The sequence below is a fragment of the Zea mays genome, chromosome 10, assembly GCF_902167145.1.
Source record: "Zea mays cultivar B73 chromosome 10, Zm-B73-REFERENCE-NAM-5.0, whole genome shotgun sequence".
Taxonomy (NCBI): Eukaryota; Viridiplantae; Streptophyta; class Magnoliopsida; order Poales; family Poaceae; genus Zea; species Zea mays.
In genome coordinates, this window is record NC_050105.1 from 133,360,944 (window position 1) to 133,381,248 (window position 20,305).

The 20,305-nt window shown below is 45.9% G+C and overlaps 2 protein-coding genes across 4 annotated transcripts; both read left to right on the plus strand.

The window, feature by feature from the left end:
- The first annotated feature begins 274 nt into the window (after nt 1-274).
- Nucleotides 275-14,271, plus strand: LOC100279618 (uncharacterized). 2 transcript variants are annotated; one of them, XM_008663594.3, is made up of 10 exons: nt 275-922; nt 1,335-1,455; nt 1,558-1,743; nt 2,969-3,117; nt 3,697-3,804; nt 3,912-4,049; nt 4,158-4,256; nt 12,892-13,168; nt 13,236-13,359; nt 13,888-14,271. In XM_008663594.3, exons 1-10 carry the CDS (start codon nt 689-691, stop codon nt 14,021-14,023), a joined length of 1,572 nt encoding a protein of 523 aa, XP_008661816.1. In that variant the 5' UTR covers nt 275-688; the 3' UTR covers nt 14,024-14,271.
- Nucleotides 14,272-16,058: 1,787 nt separating this feature from the next.
- LOC100193106 (uncharacterized) lies at nt 16,059-19,290 on the plus strand. 2 transcript variants are annotated; one of them, XM_008663175.4, is made up of 5 exons: nt 16,059-16,335; nt 16,562-16,591; nt 18,210-18,287; nt 18,742-18,846; nt 18,942-19,290. In XM_008663175.4, exons 2-5 carry the CDS (start codon nt 16,577-16,579, stop codon nt 19,056-19,058), a joined length of 315 nt encoding a protein of 104 aa, XP_008661397.1. In that variant the 5' UTR covers nt 16,059-16,335; nt 16,562-16,576; the 3' UTR covers nt 19,059-19,290.
- The last annotated feature ends 1,015 nt before the right edge of the window (nt 19,291-20,305 follow it).

Genomic DNA, 20,305 nt, shown 5'->3' on the forward strand with positions numbered 1-20,305 from the left:
TCTTGGAGCATTCCTTCGGATACTCTCGTACCTCTATTTCTAGCATAATTCACGTGTTTAGCAAAAAAAAAGGAGCAAAGGTAACAAAAATGTAGAGTAGAGGCGTCCTAAATATGGTATTAGTAAAGGAAGAGATGGGATGACGAGTAGATTTTTTGTGTCATTGTTTGTTGGAATGAATTTGAGAGCTCTAATATTTGAGAGCTGCTGCTGTAGTAAAATAAATAAAATGGTAGTGCATTACAAAAGGGCCAAGAGTCAGCTGCACCGGCCTGGCCCACTAGAAACTCGCCCCGCGAGATGGCGCAGCTGTCACCCTCTTTGGTTTCTGCGTTGCGCTTTCGGCGAGTTTCGTCTAGAAATCCCGTCGGGCCCTCGGCCGCTTTCCTCCTCCCCCGATCCAATCTGTCGTCCAGACATCAGCGAAATGACGACCTGCTTGCCGTCTGCCGCTCTGAGAACTCCAATTTGGACGCGCCGTTTGACCGAATACTGATCTCCGCATTCCAACGCTCAAACACCACCCGGGCGGCTGCGCCCCCAACTCCCCCCGTCCGCCCAACGCCCATCCCCCAAAAGGCTCCGATCTGATTCCGAGCCCCGCCAGGCGCCAGCCTTCTCCCGCCGCGTCGCACGTGCGCCCCACCCCATACTCACGCTCGAGCCGCGATCCCATCCGGGGGTTCCGATGCGGTCGCCGGCGCTCCTGGCCGCCGCCCTAGCCGCGGTGGCACTCCTAGCTGCCGGTGCCGGATTCGCGGTGGCCGCGACGGAGGAGGCCTACGTCACGCTACTGTACGGCGACGAGTTCGTGCTCGGCGCGCGCGTCCTTGGGAAGTCCCTCCGCGACACCGGCACGCGGCGCGACATGGTTGTGCTCGTCTCCGACGGCGTTTCCGAGTACTCGCGGAAGCTCCTACAGGTCTGCTGAAGCTCCGATCACTGTAATTTAGTATGGAAATTTTATCTCATAGCTGAATTGGGTAGCTCCCTGAAGTATCTGCGCTGGAGTTCTTAGCTGCGAGGTCATTATTGAGGCCGTTGATGCTCATTTTAGAGCTAATCACTGATCTCCGCTGTCTGATTGATCAGAGTTTTGGGAAGGCTTCTACTGAATTTTGTGTCACTAAGTGGTGTGGAGCTGGATGAGGATCTCTCCTTCTTTTTTCCCTACTGTTGATCTCATGATTTGATCCCCGTACATCTACACATACTAAAATTAGTTCCAGGATGTTAGTAGCTTTTATGTTTTCTTGAGTTCGGACATTCAAGTCATGTAGATCTTGTGCCAGTCTGATGTGGTAGCGAAGCTGACCTTGCATATATTTCATCAGGCAGACGGTTGGATCGTGAATCGTATAACGTTACTGGCTAATCCTAATCAATTTAGGCCAAAGAGGTTTTGGGGCGTCTACACCAAGCTGAAGATATTTAACATGACAAGCTACAAAAAAGGTATGCTTTTCAGTTATTTTTCTAGTTCATCGTTATATGTCTCTGTATCATGGCCTTTACTTTGTTTTTGTTCATTGTTCTAATAGAATGCTGCCTTTCCAGTTGTTTACCTTGACGCAGATACTATAGTTGTGAAAAGTATCGAGGATCTTTTCAAGTGTGGCAAGTTTTGTGGAAACTTGAAGCATTCTGAAAGAATGAATTCTGGTGTGATGGTTGTTGAACCCTCTGAAACTCTTTTCAATGATATGATCAAAAAAATGGATCAATTGCCTTCTTACACAGGAGGTCAGTGCTCTTCTTTTCTTCTGTGTGTTCCTTTTTTTAGATAACATAATTCCTTTCTGAGAAGGCCATAGTACTAGTCAAAATATTCCCTTTTATTTATTATCTTCTTGAAAGCATATTAATTAACAATAAACAGCTCATACATGTCTAAGAACTTATGATATGATGTTAATTGTTACATGACAGATCTGTTGTGGAGTATAGAAATAGCTAATTATCTTCAAATAGTAATTACATACAATGTTGAGAAAATAAGATCTCGCTGCCTATAGAACTAACCTAAGGGCACAGCGGCCAATGAAGTATTCAAGCACTCTATGGCCTGCCACACCAGCCTCCATGGCAATCTTTCTGCAAGTTTTTCATCAGCAGCACTTCTTCAGACTTCAGCTCTCTGTTGTGCCATTGCTGATGGAGAAACATCATTTCCAGTAATCAAGTTCATGGCTGCAAATGAACATTTTTCATGCTTTAACAGAAACATATCCTACACCTGTTGTTTTTTATGTTGCTACGATAGCCACTCCTATGCCAAACAGTTGTGCTGGGCCTCCTGATAACAGACCGTTGCTCTGTTCTATTTCTTTCCAATGATGCAAAAATCTCCATCGCTGGGAGGCTCCAATTTTCTTTTGATCAACATCTATGTCTTTCCTGGGTATTTTTTAGGGCAGAGGGTTAGGGTAAGACAGTATCTTCGAAAAGAATACCAGTGCGTTTGGATGTTGGAATTTAGACTCGGAATTCAGAATTGGAATTGACAAACCCGAATTCTGGTGTTTGGATGGTCACAGTATTTGGAATTGGAAATCCACCAAATTCCAGCCGGTATTCAACTCTACACACGCCTCCACTCTCCAATTCCGACCCTCCACCCTCTGATTTGCTCGGAATTGAACTGGATTTGGTATTGGATCCGATTTCCAAAGCCAGGCTGATTTGGTATTGGATCCAATTCAATTCCACCATCTCCAATTCCAACATCCAAACGGAGCCTACACGTATCCATTTGACATTTGCTTGGATAGGCCTGTATTATCTTGAGAACACTTTATGTGGTGGATCATTTTGTTAGGATCGACTATATTACTTTGAACAGATTCGCTGTAGCTACCAGTTTACCACTTATGTATGATTAGTTTTCTTTTATCATCTTCAGCATGCTGGCAATTCAGCATTTTCAATCAAATAGTGTTCTGATTTCATGTTGAACTATTTCATGCAGGGGACCAAGGTTTTCTAAATTCATATTATTCTGATTTTGCCAACTCCCGTGTCTATGAGCCAGACTCGCCTTTAACTCCTGAACCAGCGACACAACGCCTTTCTACCTTGTATAATGCTGATGTTGGTCTTTACATGCTAGCAAACAAGGTAAGACTCCTTATGTGTAATTACATATTGATCAGGGTCCAGTATATTGGCCAACTATCATGATCAAATGGTTTATAAAAGCATTGCAACAAGGTCTACATGATTGCTCCATTCACTTGATTTACCATTAGCACTCTTGTTTGTCAGTACATGCCAACTATCAAGGTTAACTAGAGTTTTGTCAGCATTGTATGTCGTCAATCTTATGCAAGTTAATCATCAGAAATCATTATTAATTGCATGGAGTTTCTTCTACCAGCCTTATCTAAGGAATACTATATTTAATCTACCTTCTTGCCCTCTCTTAACAGACCACCAAAATATGATTACAAATGTTTCGATTGGTTGCTGGACTGTATTAGCATGATTATTTTAGCATTTCTAATTTATTGAAGGTCTTTAGTATCACAACCCCAAAAACCAGTGTTTATTTGTGTTATTACATTTTGAATAGTTTGGCATTCCGTTTAGAGTATAAATTTCAGTATTTTGATTACCCTTTGGCTGTTTATTTACATGTACTATTGTTTGGTGTTTTGGCCTGGTTATGGACCTGACTTTCTATTTTCTGTCATATAGTGGATGGTTGATGAAAAGGAATTAAGAATCATCCATTACACACTGGGTCCCCTAAAACCCTGGGACTGGTTCACAGCGTGGCTTGTAAAACCTGTTGAAACATGGCAGGTAATATTTTATTTTATCAACTGTTTCCTCACTTTCATACACAGTTTTCTAAGTAAAAATAAATGTCAAGCATGTTAGCAATAAATTTATGCTCTCCATCGTTGCAGGATATTAGGCAAAAACTTGAAGAATCTCTTCCAGGAACTGGTGGGGGAAGGAACCCTCATGACCAGCTGGTTGTCAAAATATTGTTCATTCTCCCATTTTGCTTGCTGCTATTTGGTTATTACCAATCATGTTTTCAGGTTGTATAATCTGTTCCTTGTAGCAAATATTTTTTATTGAACATTTGTACACGCATGATTTTGAAGATTTTCTGCCTTCTCAATTCATTTACATGTTGTTTCTGGCAGACAGACAAGGAGTTGGTAAGTATAAGATCTCTATGTGCTTTTGCTAGAAGAGCTCGCCATAAATACAAGTCTGAAGAGTCACTTCCATCTTATTCAGTGGTGGGTTCATCTTCTGCATTTGGTATTTCAAGCCAAAGGGTTAGCCCTCAATCTCTTCAGTAACAAATCTGCATTCTCACTTGAGATTTGCATGCTATTCAATTTTGTTTATTATATCAATGTGCCAGCTTTAGGAACAATTATGAAACCTAAAGACACCTTGTTTCATTTGAAGTGCCTGCTCGAGTCCTTGATTTCACTGGCAAACCTACCCCAAAATTTAGGTAGGAGAAACCCAATTCCTCGGGTCTGAGCTTACAAATCTGAACTGCATCATTTGGAAGGTCTAGGCGCCACCGAAATGCAAATTTTTCAGTTGGTTAGCCATCCAAGATAGAATTTGGACAGCGGATCGTGTAGCTAAGAGGGGTTGGCCCCATAACACTGCCTGTACATTGTGTGGGCAACAATGTTTTCAAGTCGGGCGATTCGTTGGTCGTTCTGGGTGATCGACTTGGGGGATTAATCGCGATTAATCACGATTAGTCAGGCGACTTGGCGATTAATCGTGATTGGTCCAAACCAACTTGGATGATTAATCACGACTAATCGCGATTAATCGGACGACTTGGAAACATTGGTGGGCAAACTTTGGAGTCGGGTTTGCATCTCTTCATTGAGTGTCGTTTAACCAAGCGGATTTGGGAAGAGGTGGCTGTATGGGCAGCGGTGGAGGGTCTTATTCCAAGTAATTGGGACTGCAGTGAGTCTTTCCTACAGTGGTGGACGTCCCTAGCTACAACTTAAGATTGCAACAGGAAGGGCTTGAGAAGCCTCTTAGTTCTAGTGAATTGGATCGTCTGGTGTGAGAGAAATGCTAGGATTTTCGACCACAAGTCCACATGTGCTCAGATTCTCGCATCTATTATATCTGAGGCCTCGGCTTGGATACGTGCAGGAGCCAAACATCTGGCTAATCTCCTAGCCTCTCTTTAGTTTTGTGTGTTTGTGCTTAGCTATTCTCCTAGTCTCTTTTTAGTTTAGTTTTGTGTGTTTGTGCTTGGGCTTGGTCCTGCTTTGGTGGGGTGTCTTTGTATTTTAAACCTCGCCCTTCTGGGCTTCCCCTCTTTTTAATATAACGGGCAGATCTCCTGCCGGTTCGTTTAAAAAAAGAGTAGGTATCATATAAAAGGGGTAGCATACAGTTGTTCCGTGATACACTATTTTCCATATACAAGGAAAACCATACATGTACACTTGAATTTAGAAAAAGGGATTGTAGAGAGTTTTGAAAGGCTGATAACATTGAAAGCTGTGCAATATATATTCCTTGCAATGTTGCAAATAGCGAGCTAAGACATTTAATGGAACCTTCGGAAGTATGCTAAGAAAGTTATAGCTGCCGCTAGAGTGGTGCTAAGGCATTTAGCATTTCTCAACAAACATGTATACTATTGCTTGGCTTTTGCTGACTTGCATCTGTCTCTGTTGCTGGCTATCACATTCTTGCTTCGTACGAGTGCTAGACTACTTGTACTACCTTTCGGCAGTGCAGTTGCTGCACATAAGCGAAGGGGACGGCTACTGCCATGACCTCCCATGGTCACCACACATAGCTGTGACACGCAGACACCTCTTGCAATCACTCTTGACCCTTCATAGTCATCATCCGTAGTTCATGGTCATCATTGCCTCGATGTACACCATCGCCGCACCACCACAAAAGGTTCAGAAGCCAGAGCGTTGTCTTGGAGAATATAGAGGGAAGAACCGGAGATGCTAGGTTTTGTGAACACTCTTTTACACCATGTATAGATAGGCTAGATTTGGACCATGGGAATTTTCCTAGGTCTCATTTTCTTGGCAGGTCGGTCGGTTGCACATTTAATGCTGCTAAATTTTAGCACCGCTAAAGTGTTTATCACCTCTAATACCCGGAAATAGTGCTCATAGCAGCAATAGCAGTAAAATATGCAATATCTTAGTGGCAGTCCGTCCAAAACGTCATAGCGGCTCTATAGCCCTCAATTTGTAACTCTGATTCGTTGGCATGCTTCCTAATTTGACATCCAAACAACAATCTGTTTTCTCAAGTTTTATTACATGTGCCAACAGAAGGTACTTGGTGTTCCCAACTTTTTCACCAAAGGCAAACGATTGCAGGGGAGTTTGTATTGCTATAGGTCTGTTTGGTTGTCTCCAATGCAGTTTACCCGTGTTTAGTTGTCTGCAGAGGCTCATGCAGGCTTGCACAGTGCTCAAAGCAGGCTTCGTGCAGCATTAGCCAATACAGTATATTTTGTTGTATTAGGCAATGCAGATTTGCACAAGCCGATGCAGGACACAAAAATGAAATTTCTCACCTCTCCTACCTCTACTAAAAGTCTAGAACATGGTACAATGTAAGCAATCAAACACAATCTTAAAAAATACAGCTTGTCTGTGCAGGACAATTAAACACGAAGACACTGCATATGTTTATGCTGGCTTGGGTTGTGCTGCATGCAAACAACCAAACACCCTATTTGTACTACCTCCACGTTTGAAGATTTCAACTGAAATCAGTATAATGGGGAAAACAGTCGGCATTTTGTCTAATTCTTTCTACTTAACAAATACATTGGCATTTTCCCTAACTCTTTAAGGGCAATGCACTGAAGTGAATGTTGAAGTGTATAAGTGGATTGCCTATTTTCTCCAAACAACTTAACCTTTTGAGTCGGACTGGTTAGTGCGTTCACTCTAACATGATATTAGAGCCAGAGGTCTTAAGTTTGTATACTGGCAGGGCAGGAGCTTCATTTGTGCCTCCGCTCCTTTATTTCCACGTTTGCGCTTTTAGATTGAACTGGTTAGTGCGTTCACTCTAACACTGAAGACATTCCATGTCACAACTAGATAGTGCGTTCACACTAACACTGGAGACATTCCATGCCACAACTAGAGACAGGCACAAAACAAGCGGAAGCTTTTACATGTGGAGTGTAGCAGAACAAGATGATATCATCTTTTGCCTACATGCCCACCTTACGTCGGGGCATGGCTGAGACTTAATTAATAGATGTCAAGGACCTCCCGACCTAGGGTAGCTGGCCCCTGACTACGGAGTTCGTAGCCACGGTCCGTCGTCGCCGGTGAGGTTTTTCCCCTCAACCGTCGGCTTGTTTAGAGAGAGAGAGATTAGGAAATAATAATCTTGCTTGCTTTATTCCCTGCTGCCATGTGGCTTATAAATAGCCCTATGGCTAACCAACTTCTCCTATAAACTCTCAACTAACTCCTATTTTCTTGGACTTATCTGCTGCCAACTAACTCTCCACAATTCTATCATCTCAATCTTATTCTCTAGCCTTATCTTTATTTCTAAATCTATCCACTGGTTGTGGCCTCCTCCTGTGCGCGTTCAGCGCGCTCTGCAGCGCGGCGTGCGTCACGGCGGCGCCTATATGTGCGCCCGCACATGACATCTCTCCCCCCCTCGAGACCCAGCTCGTCCTCGAGCTGAAAGTCTGGGTACTTGCTGCGGAATTCGTCGAGGTCTTCCCAGGAAGCAGACTCGGCCGGTTCGCCCCTCCAGTGGACGAGAACTTGACGCACGCCTCGCGCCAAGCGTGCCTGAGTAACCTGCAGCGGCTCAGGGACCACGGCGCCGTTGTGGATGATTGGTAAGGCAGGCGGGGACGCTGGTGGAACGCCGACAAACTTCTTGAGGACACCCACGTGGAACACATCATGGAGGCGCGCCCCTGGCGGCAAGGCCAGGCGAACGGCGACGTCGTTGATGAGCTCGACGACGCGGTAGGGCCCCACAAAGCGAGGCTTGAGCTTGCCCGTGGTGGTCCTGGGCATTGAAGAAGCTGCCCGCTGCCGAAGACGAAGGAGGGCCCAATCCCCTGGCTGGTAGGAGACTTGACCGTGGTGCCGATCGTAGTAAAGCTTCTGGGTCGCCTGGGCCTGCTCTAGGCGGTACCGGACCTCCTCCAGAAAGGCCTCCCGAGCCTCCATGTCCCGGGCGACGGCTGCCACCCTCGTCTCCCCCGGCTCATAAGAGCGGATGGAAGGTGGCTCTCGGCCATACACCACCCGAAACGGTGTGTCCCGAAGCGAAGTCTGGTACGCGGTGTTGTAGGTGTACTCAGCCCACGGCAACCAACGCAGCCATTGGCGGGGGCGATCTCCAGTGAAGCAGCGCAGGTACATCACTATGACTCGGTTGGCGGCTTCCGTCTGGCCGTCCGACTGGGGATGAAAAGCGGACGTCATGTGAAGCTTAGTACCCATAAGCCTCATGAGCTCCTGCCAGAACGTCGAGGTGAACACGGGGTCGCGGTCGGAGACGATGGACTGCGGAACGCCGTGGAGGCGCACAATGTCGGTGAAGAATGCCTGTGCCACCGTCTCTGCCGTGTACGGGTGCGCGAGTGGAATGAAGTGGCAGTACTTGCTGAAGCGGTCAACCACGGACAGGATCACCGTCTTCCCATTCACGCGGGGTAGCGCCTCCACAAAGTCCAGCGCGATGTCGGCCCAGACCGCCGAGGGCACGGGTAGAGGCAAGAGCAACCCTGCTGGATGGAGATGCTCGGACTTGTACCGCTGACAAGTGGAGCACGCCCGCACAAATTCCTGCACCAAACGTCGCATGTTGGGGAAATGGAAATCACGGCGGAGCCGGTGCAGTGTACGGTGGACGCCCTCATGCCCGTCGCCGTGGACGCCCTCCAAAATTTCTTGTAGTAGTGGAGAGGCGGGGGGAATGTATAGGCGCCTCTCGTAGGCGACCATGTCGTCGACGACCGACCAGGGCGCGGTGCGGGTGCCTCGGCGCACCTCGTCGTGGATGGCCACCAGTGTCGGATCGGTAGCCTGGGCGTGACGGAGGCGGCCGATGAAGTCAAAGCGCGGCGCAGAAATGGCCAACACGGCGCCCTCCTCAGTGTCGCGGCGGGAGAGGGCGTCGGCCACCGTGTTCGTGGAGCCTGACCGGTACTCGACGGAGAAGTCGAACCCCAGCAACTTGCCGACCCAATGGTGCTGCGGAATCGTGGCGAGGCGCTGGTCGAGCAAGTACTTGAGACTATAGTGGTCCGTCTTGATGGTGAAACGCCGCCCCCAAAGGTATGGCCGCCAGTGGCGAACGGCCTGTACCAGGCCGATGAGCTCCCGCTCATAAGCTGCGAGGGAGCGGTGACGTGGAGCCACCGGCCGACTGAAGAAAGCAATGGGGTGGCCCTCCTGGACGAGCACCGCGCCGAAGCCGTACGTCGAAGCGTCGCACTCTACGACGAACTGCTTGGTGAAGTCAGGGAGCGACAGTACGGGTGCGGATGTCACGGCCTCCTTGAGAGTACTGAAGGCCCTCGCTGCGTCGTCGTTCCATTGGAACCCCTCCTTTTTCAGGAGAGCGGTGAGGGGGCTGCGATGATGCCGTAGTTGTGGACGAATTTCCTGTAGTAGCCTGCGAGCCCGAGGAATCCACGCACCGCTTTGGCCGAGCGCTGTTGCGGCCAATCACGGATGGCCTGCACCTTGGTCGGATCCATGGCCACGCCCGACGCCGAGATGGTGTGGCCGAGGTAGGCGACGGTGTCCACGCCAAAAGCGCACTTGGAACGCTTAACGAAGAGACGGTGCTGTCGGAGCACCGAGAGGACGACGCGGAGGTGGCGCAGGTGGTCCGCCCAGGATGAGCTGTAGATCAGAATGTCGTCAAAGAAGACAAGCACAAACCGGCGGAGGTAAGCGCGCAGCACGTCGTTCATGAGAGCTTGGAAGGTGGCTGGCGCGTTGCAGAGTCCGAACGGCATGACCAAAAATTCGAAGAAGGCGTCATGCGTTCGGAATGCTGTCTTGTCGATGTCCGCCGGCCTCATGCGGACTTGGTGGTATCCGGATCGGAGGTCGAGCTTGGTGAAGAAGCTGGCGCCATGGAGCTCGTCCAGCAGCTCGTCGACGACCGGGATGGGGAACGCATCCTTGATGGTTATGGCGTTCAACGCGCGGTAGTCGACGCAGAACCGCCACGAGCCATCCGGTTTCTTGACCAAGAGCACCGGGGACGAAAACGCGGAGCTACTGCGCCGAATGAGCCCCTGGTCCAGCATAGCTGTGCACTGACGCTCCAGTTCGTCCTTGTGCAGGGCGGGGTAGCGATACGGGCGTACTGCCACTGGCGGTGCCCCCGGCACCAGGGTGATGCTGTGGTCCCGACTGCGTGGGGGAGGTAGGCCGCGAGGCTCGCTGAAAACGTCGTCGAAGTCCGCCAAGAGCTCGTCGAGGAGTGTACTGGTGGCGGTGGTTGTGCTGACAGCAGCCGTTCGGCAGGCCGCGAGCCCCTGCCAGCAGAACGCCCTGCCCTGGAAGGTGAAGGAGATCGCGTGGTTGCTGAAATCCCACATGATCGGTCCCAGCGCTGCCAGCCATCGGGTGCCCAGGACCACGTCGTAGCCCGCCAAAGGCATGACGTATAGGTCAGCAGGGAAGCAGTGGCCGCCGATGTCCAGTGGTGCGTTGCGGATGACGCCCACACACGCGACGCGCTCCCCATTCGCGACCATGGCTGTGAGGCGTGGCCGGTGTTCGAGGGGCAGGCCCGTGCGTGCAGCCGCGGCTTCCGATATGAAGTTGTGGGTGTTGCCCGAATCTAGCATGGCGACGATGGAGGTGGCCCCCAGCGTGACCTGCAGCTGCATCGTGTCGGTGAGCGCCACGCCCGCAAGAGCTTGGAGGGAGAATACCGGGGTCTCCTCAGTCCCGGTATCCTCGACAGCCTCATCTTCCTCCTCCTCAAGGCCCTCCAGTAAGAACAGCCGCTTACAGATGCGATTGTGGCCCCTTGTGAATTTGTCGTCACAATTGTAGCAGAGGCCAAGGCGGCGGCGCTCTTCTTGTTCTGCCTGCGAGAGGCGCTTGATGGTGCGGCCTTCGACGGTAATGGTCCCCGGCGCAGCCGGTTTGGCTCCTGGCGGCGCGGGTAGGGCCAGCCGGGCGGCAGGGGCCGACAGTAGAGGACGCCCAGGAGCGCGCGCGGCCGGGGCGACGAATTGCTCGCGCAACTCGAATTGGCGCGCCAGACTCATGGCGACGGCCAACGTCTGAGGATTCTGGATCCTGACGTCGATGCTGAGTGGCGGCTGGAGTCCGCCGACGAAGAGTTGTACCCGCTGCGCCTCCTGGAGTGGTCCCGCGCGAGGAAGCAGGGCCTGGAACCGGTCCTGGTACTCGGCAACCGTACCGGTGCGCCTACACTCCGCTAGTTCGGCCAACGGCGCGGAACGCAGGGGCGGCCCATACCGAAGGTGCAGCAGCTCCGTGAAGCGGCGCCAGGATGGCGTGCCCTCGTCCTCCTGGACCATAAGGTACCACATCTGTGCGCCCTCCTCAAGGTTGTAGGAGGCCATCCATACCTTCTCCTCCTCCATGATGCGCTGCTGATGGAAATACGATTCGCACCGACTGGTGAAAATCAGTGGATCAGATTTCCCATCATAGCGGGGGAAATCCATCTTTTGAAAGCGCGGCGGTCGATCATTGTGGTGCTGCCCATCATTGGTCCCATGGCCGCCCGACGAGGAGGTCTTTCCCCTCTGGAGCTCGGCGACAGAGGATTGGAGGGCGGCGACCGTTGATGTCAGGGTCTCGATTATCTTGGCCAAATCAGAGGTGGTTGGCTCGGCCATGGTAGAGGTGGTGTCGGCGTAAGGCGGCAAGGTTGGTGGGCTTGGCTGGGATTGCGGCTGGGTGGAAGAAGTCGAGGAACGACTGGATCGCGATACCAGGTTGTCAAGGACCTCCCGACCTAGGGTAGCTGGCCCCTGACTACGGAGTTCGTAGCCACGGTCCGTCGTCGCCGGTGAGGTTTTTCCCCTCAACCGTCGGCTTGTTTAGAGAGAGAGAGATTAGGAAATAATAATCTTGCTTGCTTTATTCCCTGCTGCCATGTGGCTTATAAATAGCCCTATGGCTAACCAACTTCTCCTATAAACTCTCAACTAACTCCTATTTTCTTGGACTTATCTGCTGCCAACTAACTCTCCACAATTCTATCATCTCAATCTTATTCTCTAGCCTTATCTTTATTTCTAAATCTATCCACTGGTTGTGGCCTCCTCCTGTGCGCGTTCAGCGCGCTCTGCAGCGCGGCGTGCGTCACGGCGGCGCCTATATGTGCGCCCGCACATGACAATAGAATGGTACGAAGGCTATGGGTCAGATTGGGGGGGGGGGGTGCTGGGTGTTGACTCTAGGGCTAACTTTCAAGGCGAGAGCAGCGGGGAGGGGCCCTCATGCAGTACAACTATACATTTTGGCCCAGGCCCCAACTCCCCAAGCCCAATTGCACATACCCCTTCAATTCACTTTTCTCTCTCGTCAGCATCATAATGGTGCGGTCTGGAGCTGCTTCTCCGCCTCCAGTGGTCCAGCCACCTGGATGCAGGACTACACTGGGGACAAGGCCTTTGGAAAGAAGGGAGATGGGTGTTACTGGCTGCCAGGCATCTGGGGCAGCTTCACAGCCCAGTTGTAAGGGCTGTGTACCTCTGCTTGATTTTAATATTTGACTAAACTGACCAGGATATCTTGGCCTATTCTATTTTTAATTCTGGTTCTTTTACATCTTTGTATGATCTCCTTACTGAAACATACTGATTATATTATGCAATATCGGTTTAATGGTTCCTTGGCGCTCCTGCAGTTATCAAATGGACATTTGAAACTACCTTCTTATTTTGGGGCAATTGCGGTGTTAGTCTGCTTCGTGTCTGCTGGTTTCTCTCTTGCATTTGCTTTCGCTATCATTCCACGGCAGGTTATGCCATGGACAGGTTTGCTACTGATGCTTGAGTGGACCTTTGTGGCATTCTTCTTATTGTTTGGGAGTTATCTCCGTTTTGTCTACCGGTGGGGAAGTATCAGTGCAAACCATGTGGGATTTAGCAATTCTGACTCATCGGAGAATCATATGGGTCCAGGTATGTTGAACTATGTAACCTCTCAGAGTTTTACCATCCTAGTATTAAACAACTTGGTCTTTTGCAGGCCATCAGCGAAATATGTCTGACTGCGACATGGATGCAACATTTTACTGGATAGGGATGGCATCTATAGCTACTATTACTGTACTGTTACCGACTATCTTGGGCATAACTGCATTGTTCACAAAGTAAGGCACCTGACTGCCCCCCTTTGTATAAACTTTTGTCATAGGTATATGAAGAATGTAGGGAAGATTGAACTGCAGTAGTTTCTTGAATATTATATAGATCCCGTGTTCAGCATTTCCTGTATTATGATGCAAGAGAAGGGATCTGGAACTTAAATACTTAATATTGGGGATTGAGGCGAACTGAGGGTGTTGGTATGTAGGGTTTGGTCGATGGATGACAGCTAAGGCTTTACTTTTGTACTTAACACATCATATAATTAATTAGGGGTCTTATATAATATGCTTAGGACAAACTAGTTTCAGAAGATGAGTTTGCTTCTTCCATCCTTATGATGGCTTTGTAGTGTGGAATGCCAAATTCTGGATATAACTTCAATTCTAGCTTATGAATACAACTCGAGTCTAGCAACTAATGCACATAAATTCGTCTGAAGGGTTAAATTATGCTTGCTAGTAAATGTCGAGACATTTGATTTTTTTTCATGCCGGTAAGTGATGAGTCCAATATTTTCTTTCCTTTGGCAGGCTAGGATTAATGGTCGCTGGTGGTATTGTGCTGGCATCTTTTATGACATACGCAGCGGAGCATCTTGCAATCTCAGTCTTCAACAAGGGTCAAAAATACAGGAATGCGTCAAGAACTCGAAGCTTTTGTTTTTAACGTTTAAGTAAAAAATCCTTGTTGTATTGTAGGTAGTTTTGTACACAAAAAGAATGATGATTCATTTTTAACACGTGGCTTCCTGCCCATGGCCCCTTTTTTTGTAGCGCTGATGTCACGCCAACTTGTGGTAAATAGGTTTCCGACATTGTTTCTGTAGCACAGTTGGCATGAAGATTACAGACATGTTTTGGGATCGTGACCCGCTTTTACTCGCTTATATTGATGTTTATGGTGAGATTGTAGTATATCAGAAAAAAGTTACATTACTGCAATAATCGATAAGTGCAGGTACCATCGCAAACCTGAAAGTTAACTGCAACCATTTTTTTTTATCATGTACTCCCTCCATCCCATAAAATAAGTTATATTTTTTTTTGGCAAAGTCTTTATATTGAGACTTTGACCATTAATTTCTTTTTAAAGTATGACATCAATAAATAAAAAATTAAGATTATATTAAAGCATTTTTTAATACAATTCAAGTATATAACGTGCATACATAAACTATATAGCTGAATTGTTGGTCAAAATTTTAAAACGATATTTTTTTCCAAAAATATGCACTTCTTATTTTATGGGATAGAGTGAGTATGTCACTAGCTTTTCCGTAGTAACCTTACCAATTTAGCATAAAATACCATACAACAGAAACATCATAGCTTCTTTACAAAACAGAGACAATTCTAGCTCGCTCTCAAATCAATCCATCTCGAATTTAACAAATACAATACAAATATACAAGTACTCATCATACTATTATTAGACTTAGGGTCCGTTTGTTTCCTTGTATGATCACATAATCTAGCTTATTTTATATATAATCTAGTTTATATAATCTTATTTGGTGGATAAATATTCACCAAGTTCCAAGGGCAGTGTGTAAAAAGTAAAAAAAAAACTAAAATAAGCACCTAATGACCTACTTATGGACTATTATAATCTAAATACTTAGATTATATAACGTATCCTAATAATATATGTTATTTATTTGCCTCTTAACTTATTTAAGCTATATTGTATAATTTAGAGGGCAAACAAACATGACTTTACTCTTGAATATATTTTTGTGACGTGTATCCATTTCTAGTAAAATGTTGACATTATTTATATAAATTTAGAATACATGTATAGTTATTAGAAATAACTGAACAAGATCTAAATGATTTGTATATTAAGGAGTATCTAAGTGGTAAGTGTAAAAAAACGAACCATATTTCGAAGGGTTCTAATGAATAAGATATAAAGTTAGATATATTAAGTTATATAAACGAATTTTTTAGATATATCTAGTGTTTGGAGAATCAAAACATAGTATCTAGATTATGTATGCCTACTATAAGGTTTAACTCATGCCACGTGACACATAGCTCATTTGTCTTGTATCATGCGAGAAAAAACTGCTACGTTCATTCTCCGCTCCAAATTCCAAGATTAACTAAATTATTCATGTGACACATAGTTTTATAAAGTCAAATTATTCCAAAATTTAACTAAATTTATATAATAAAATGATAATATTTACGATACTAAATATATAACATCGAAATCTTTATTGCCTCTACTGTTATAAAGCACCAATTTCAACGGTCGTCCCACTTCACCACTAGTACAAAGAAGCTACATAGAGATGGTTCTGAACCTATTTGAACTGACTTTTTTCGGACCCGTCAGTGTTAGCCTGTTAGGAGCCAGTAAAAATAATTATTGTACAAGCGAGTAACTGAGAACCGCTAGTGAAAACCAATTTCCATCGCTAGTGAAAATAATTATTGTAAACTCTATGAAGTTTTTGGAGCTGCAGTACAATTTTTTGGAGTACCTCTTTTGTTGCTCCGAAAACTAAAAAAAACAACCTAGTCATAGAGTTTTGAGTTATTTACCCACCACTGCCACAGATTATAAAAAATAATCTAAACTCTAGAACAGAGCTACTTCACGCAGAGTTTTGAAGTAGAGCTGTTGTGGTGTAGAGTAGAGTAACACACTCTAGGTGTTCCTAAAAATTGTTGCCACAAAACTACTAGTTAGGTCTTCTCAATTGGTCCTTATTGGACCGACAGATTTATTAGTACGGAACAATACAAACAAACGAAGATCCGCCATCCGGCTCCGCTTATGTGATAGCCCGGCCCAACACTACAACTGCCTCTCGGCCCTCTCCTCGGCGACGCCACTACTCCTGCCTCACGCCGCCGCTCAAACCGCAGAAGAGAGAAGAGAAGCACGCCCAAAAATTCCGAGGTTTTCACCTCTTGGAGCGCACCAACACCACCCGGAGACCGGAGCGACTCGCCACCGGCGCGGAAAAGGTACGAATCAGAGATATATTGCCGACCCGTGCGGGCTAAGGCCTAGTTGTGCGCCTTTCACTTAGGGTTTTTGTTTGCCTGCAAGTTTATTTTTTCTGATTTACTAGTTCCTAGCTTCCGTTTAGCATCAGGTGCAAATCATATAGATGCGGACTTGGTCCTTTGCGTCTGTAGTGTTTTTTTCCAGCTTGGCTAACTGGGCTGCCCTTTGTTTTCCTTTTCACAGGAGGGCGGAGGCTCGATGGCGGATGAGAATGTAAGTTCCCCCTTCAGTGCTATTTAAAGCTGCAGGTTTCTTTGTTTCTGCCGTTATGCGTTTAGAAGCAGAGATTACACTGGGGAACGCCATTTTTAGGTTAGATTTCAGTTTAAGATACACTGGAAGACTTTTAGCTTTTTTGGATCTTGTTTTTCTTTACCCTTGAACTAGGCTAGCTAGTTAATTGTGAGTAGGGCAGGATATCGAGCCGGCTCGGCGAGTTCGAGTTCAAGCTGGCTCGGCGAGTTCGAGTTCGAGCTGGCTCGGCGAGTTAAGCTAACAAGCCACAGAGTTAGCTCAGCTCGTCTCGTTTAGCTTGCGAGCTAGACCAGGAAAAACAATATGTATATAATGATCAATTTCTAGTTAATTCCAAACTAATTTAACAATAGAAAATAGTAATTATACTCATAGTTTCACGAACCATATCAATGTAACACCAAATTAACACAAGTCATCACTCATGAATTCACAATTCACTCGCATGTTCATCAGTTTAATCCATAGTTATATTCGCATAGACCAATTTAACACATAGACACATTTTATCAATCATTAGTTTAACTCATAGGCCATAGACAACACATACATATAACATGTTCATCAATTTTTACGTAAATGATAAACATATAATTTCGTTTTGCTGGAATGTGATAGCTCGTTTAGCTCACAAGCTGGCTCGTTAACGAACCGAGCTAGGATGTCAGCTCAGCTCATGAAAATTCAAACGAACCGATTCGAGCCGAGTCGAACTGACCACAAATCGAGCGAGCTAACGAGCCACGATCATTTCGTCCAGCCCTAGTTGTGAGGTAGAACATCTGCATTATTTTGTTCAGAGCATTGGATTGTCTAGTCCCAGTAATTATATTTGATGAAAAATGCTTAGTCAATTGTTAACTGTTAAGTTTATTTTTTTGAAGTAATCTTATATTTTTTATGTACTTCGAATTATTTTTATCTGCTACTTATGTGTGTTATTTTTTCGCAAGAGAAGCATGACTAATTGATTGAACCAACAAGCAAGGAGAAACTCGTCCCAATAATTGATAGGGGCTTCTTACAAAAATATTAATAGCTAATCAAGGACTTGAGCTTACTTGTTTCATGAGTCAGTTAAATAATCCAGATGCTATTAGGGGGTGTTTGGTTTCTATGGACTAATTTTTAGTGTCTTCATTTTAGTCCCTAAATTGCCGGACACAGGGACTAAAAGAGGGATTATCTCTATTTTAGTCCATATGTTTGGCAATTTAGAGACTAAAAGAGATGAAAATAGAGGGACTAAAAATTAGTCCCTAGAAACCAAACACTCCCTCAATGTGCTCGGAGTTGCAAATATGTTCTGTACCCTGTAAATGATCCAAAACTTTTGGTTTTGGTTATGATCCAGAATTCCAGATTGCTATTTGACCAGCTTTTCAAGAGCTGGGTGTGAGTATCTGACCAGAATTTTGGACGTTGTCTTCATAAGCATAGATGTAGTGATACGAAGTTAGGGAAATCCACTTTTTGGTAGAATCTTTGAAAGCATCATCCGTGTCTGTTGCATTTCTGACCTCTGTCAATACACAGAGATGGCTAACACTGTCTCTTTTCTAACATTCTACAGCAGGCTGGAAAGAAAGAGGAGGAGGAATTTAGCACAGGCCCTCTGTCAGTCCTAATGATGAGTGTTAAGAACAACACCCAGGTATGCAATTTATCCTGTTTCCCTCCAGTTATTTTGCTAGAAACTTAAGTGCATTGTGCTATTAATTTTTGTTCTTTGGGTTCCATACAAGCTTGAGGATACCAGATTGAGATTAAGACACCTTTCGATTAAGACACCAGCTTGAGGTTATACATGACTCAGCTTCTGTTATGTACACCCGTTTCTGTCATTTTACTCCCAATCAAAAACCTTAATAATAGTCATCGTTGCATTGAAAAAAAAAACTGTCTTGTGTATCTCTGTGAATGCTGCAGTTAATTCTACAGCTTAGAAATGCTGTATCCAACGTAGTAGTTGTTTCTCTGTACATCTTCTGATCTTATTCCGGGGAACAATTTGATGCGTAACCATGTTCACCGTTTTGATGTCCTACAGCTCTACTTTGTTTGTAATTAGTCAACAAAAGCTAATACTAATCTCCTGATGTGTTCAGGTCCTCATCAATTGCCGCAACAACAAGAAGCTGCTTGGCCGTGTTCGTGCTTTTGATCGCCACTGTAACATGGTGCTCGAGAACGTGCGTGAGATGTGGACAGAGGTAACGAACTCAGCTACCGGGATGCCTGTTTCCCATGATCCTAGGACATTTTAATTTGCGAAAGTCCAATTGACCCGGGACTCATTTCTTTCCAGATCCCCAAGACTGGCAAGGGCAAAAAGAAGGCTCTGCCTGTGAACAAGGATAGATTCATCAGTAAGATGTTCCTCAGGGGCGACTCGGTCATCATAGTGCTGAGGAACCCGAAGTGATCGCCCAACCAGTCACCTTGCAGCAGTTATGCCCCTTCTCTGGGTTCACGGAATCCGTGCCTCTGTTGAAAAAAACTGTAGCTTATGTATGTCTTGGCGGATTAGCTGGTTATCTTGAACTGACGTTCATGTGACATGGCAATGGCACATGAACATACGTTTCATGAGTTTGGTTGTTAATTGGCGCTTGCAGTACTTTGATCCCTGAATGTTGAGATTGCACTTCTGCTTATTGTCTTGCCCCATTGCGTGACGTGGAATACTTGCTAAATGGCTTGTATGACAAAGTCGGTGTGGCTGCAGCATTGGGGCGAACGAGCGCAGAAGGGAGCAGGCGACAAAGTGGAGAGCACAGAGGCTGGCGCTGACGGAGTCTAGCGCTCCTTTTTTGTGTGACTTGTGTCCGTTACAGCGGTAACATAAACAGAATTAGGGTCTGTTTGGTTTGTGGCTAAATATGCCACACTTTGCCTAAGGTTAGTCGTTTGAATTGAATAACTAATCTTAGGCAGAAAAGTTAGGCAAAGTGTGGCAACTGAGTCAGTGAACCAAACATGCCTAGGCTGTTTTAGGGAGCCGTGGAGTTGAATTGTTGGACGGGATGATGTATGTGTGCTGCAGTTTTGCCTTTATATACTTACTATTTTTTTTCCAATTCACATCATATTCAATGTTCATATATAAAAGACAAAAAAATGAGGTAGTGCCACGGCCCCCTTTGCCCACCTGTGGCTCCGCCCCTGTTCTACTCTCATCTAAACTCATATGATTCTCCAGCTAAATAAAGAACGGAATGATTTCGCTCTATTCTATTCTTCAAACAAACAAAAATATAGTGGTTCTGCTCTGTTTGCCAAACGCAGAATAGAATGGATCCATTCTCGAAAACTGGAATGAAGTCGCTCTATTTTAGTTGACTCTCCAACCTAACACGCCCTAAAAGATTTGCAACATAATAATTGACGTGATGATCTATAGCGGCGACTTATATTACTTCAGCGTCATATGTAGGGATGGTAACGGGTACATACCCGTCGGGTAGTACCATTCCATACCCGTACCCATAAAAAAATTCTACCCGTCGGGTTACCCATATATACTCGTGGGTATAAAATCTTACTCATACCCGTACCCGTGCGGGTATTTTTACCCGTCGGGTAACCCGTACCCGCTAGGAAAGTCTTAAATTCCAATATATCAATCACTCAAAATATTAAATAAACATATAAAAACAACTTCAACTTCAC

Excerpts from the sequence above, each read along its gene's own strand:
- LOC100279618 (XM_008663594.3), top strand. The coding sequence starts at position 689 with ATGCGGTCGCCGGCGCTCCTGGCCGCCGCCCTAGCCGCGGTGGCACTC. Across the intron at positions 1,456-1,557 it reads CATGACAAGCTACAAAAAAG|TTGTTTACCTTGACGCAGAT; the intron begins GTATGCTTTTCA and ends CTGCCTTTCCAG. Across the intron at positions 4,257-12,891 it reads CACTTCCATCTTATTCAGTG|TTATCAAATGGACATTTGAA; the intron begins GTGGGTTCATCT and ends GCGCTCCTGCAG.
- LOC100193106 (XM_008663175.4), top strand. Across the intron at positions 18,288-18,741 it reads GTGTTAAGAACAACACCCAG|GTCCTCATCAATTGCCGCAA; the intron begins GTATGCAATTTA and ends TGATGTGTTCAG. Across the intron at positions 18,847-18,941 it reads TGCGTGAGATGTGGACAGAG|ATCCCCAAGACTGGCAAGGG; the intron begins GTAACGAACTCA and ends ATTTCTTTCCAG.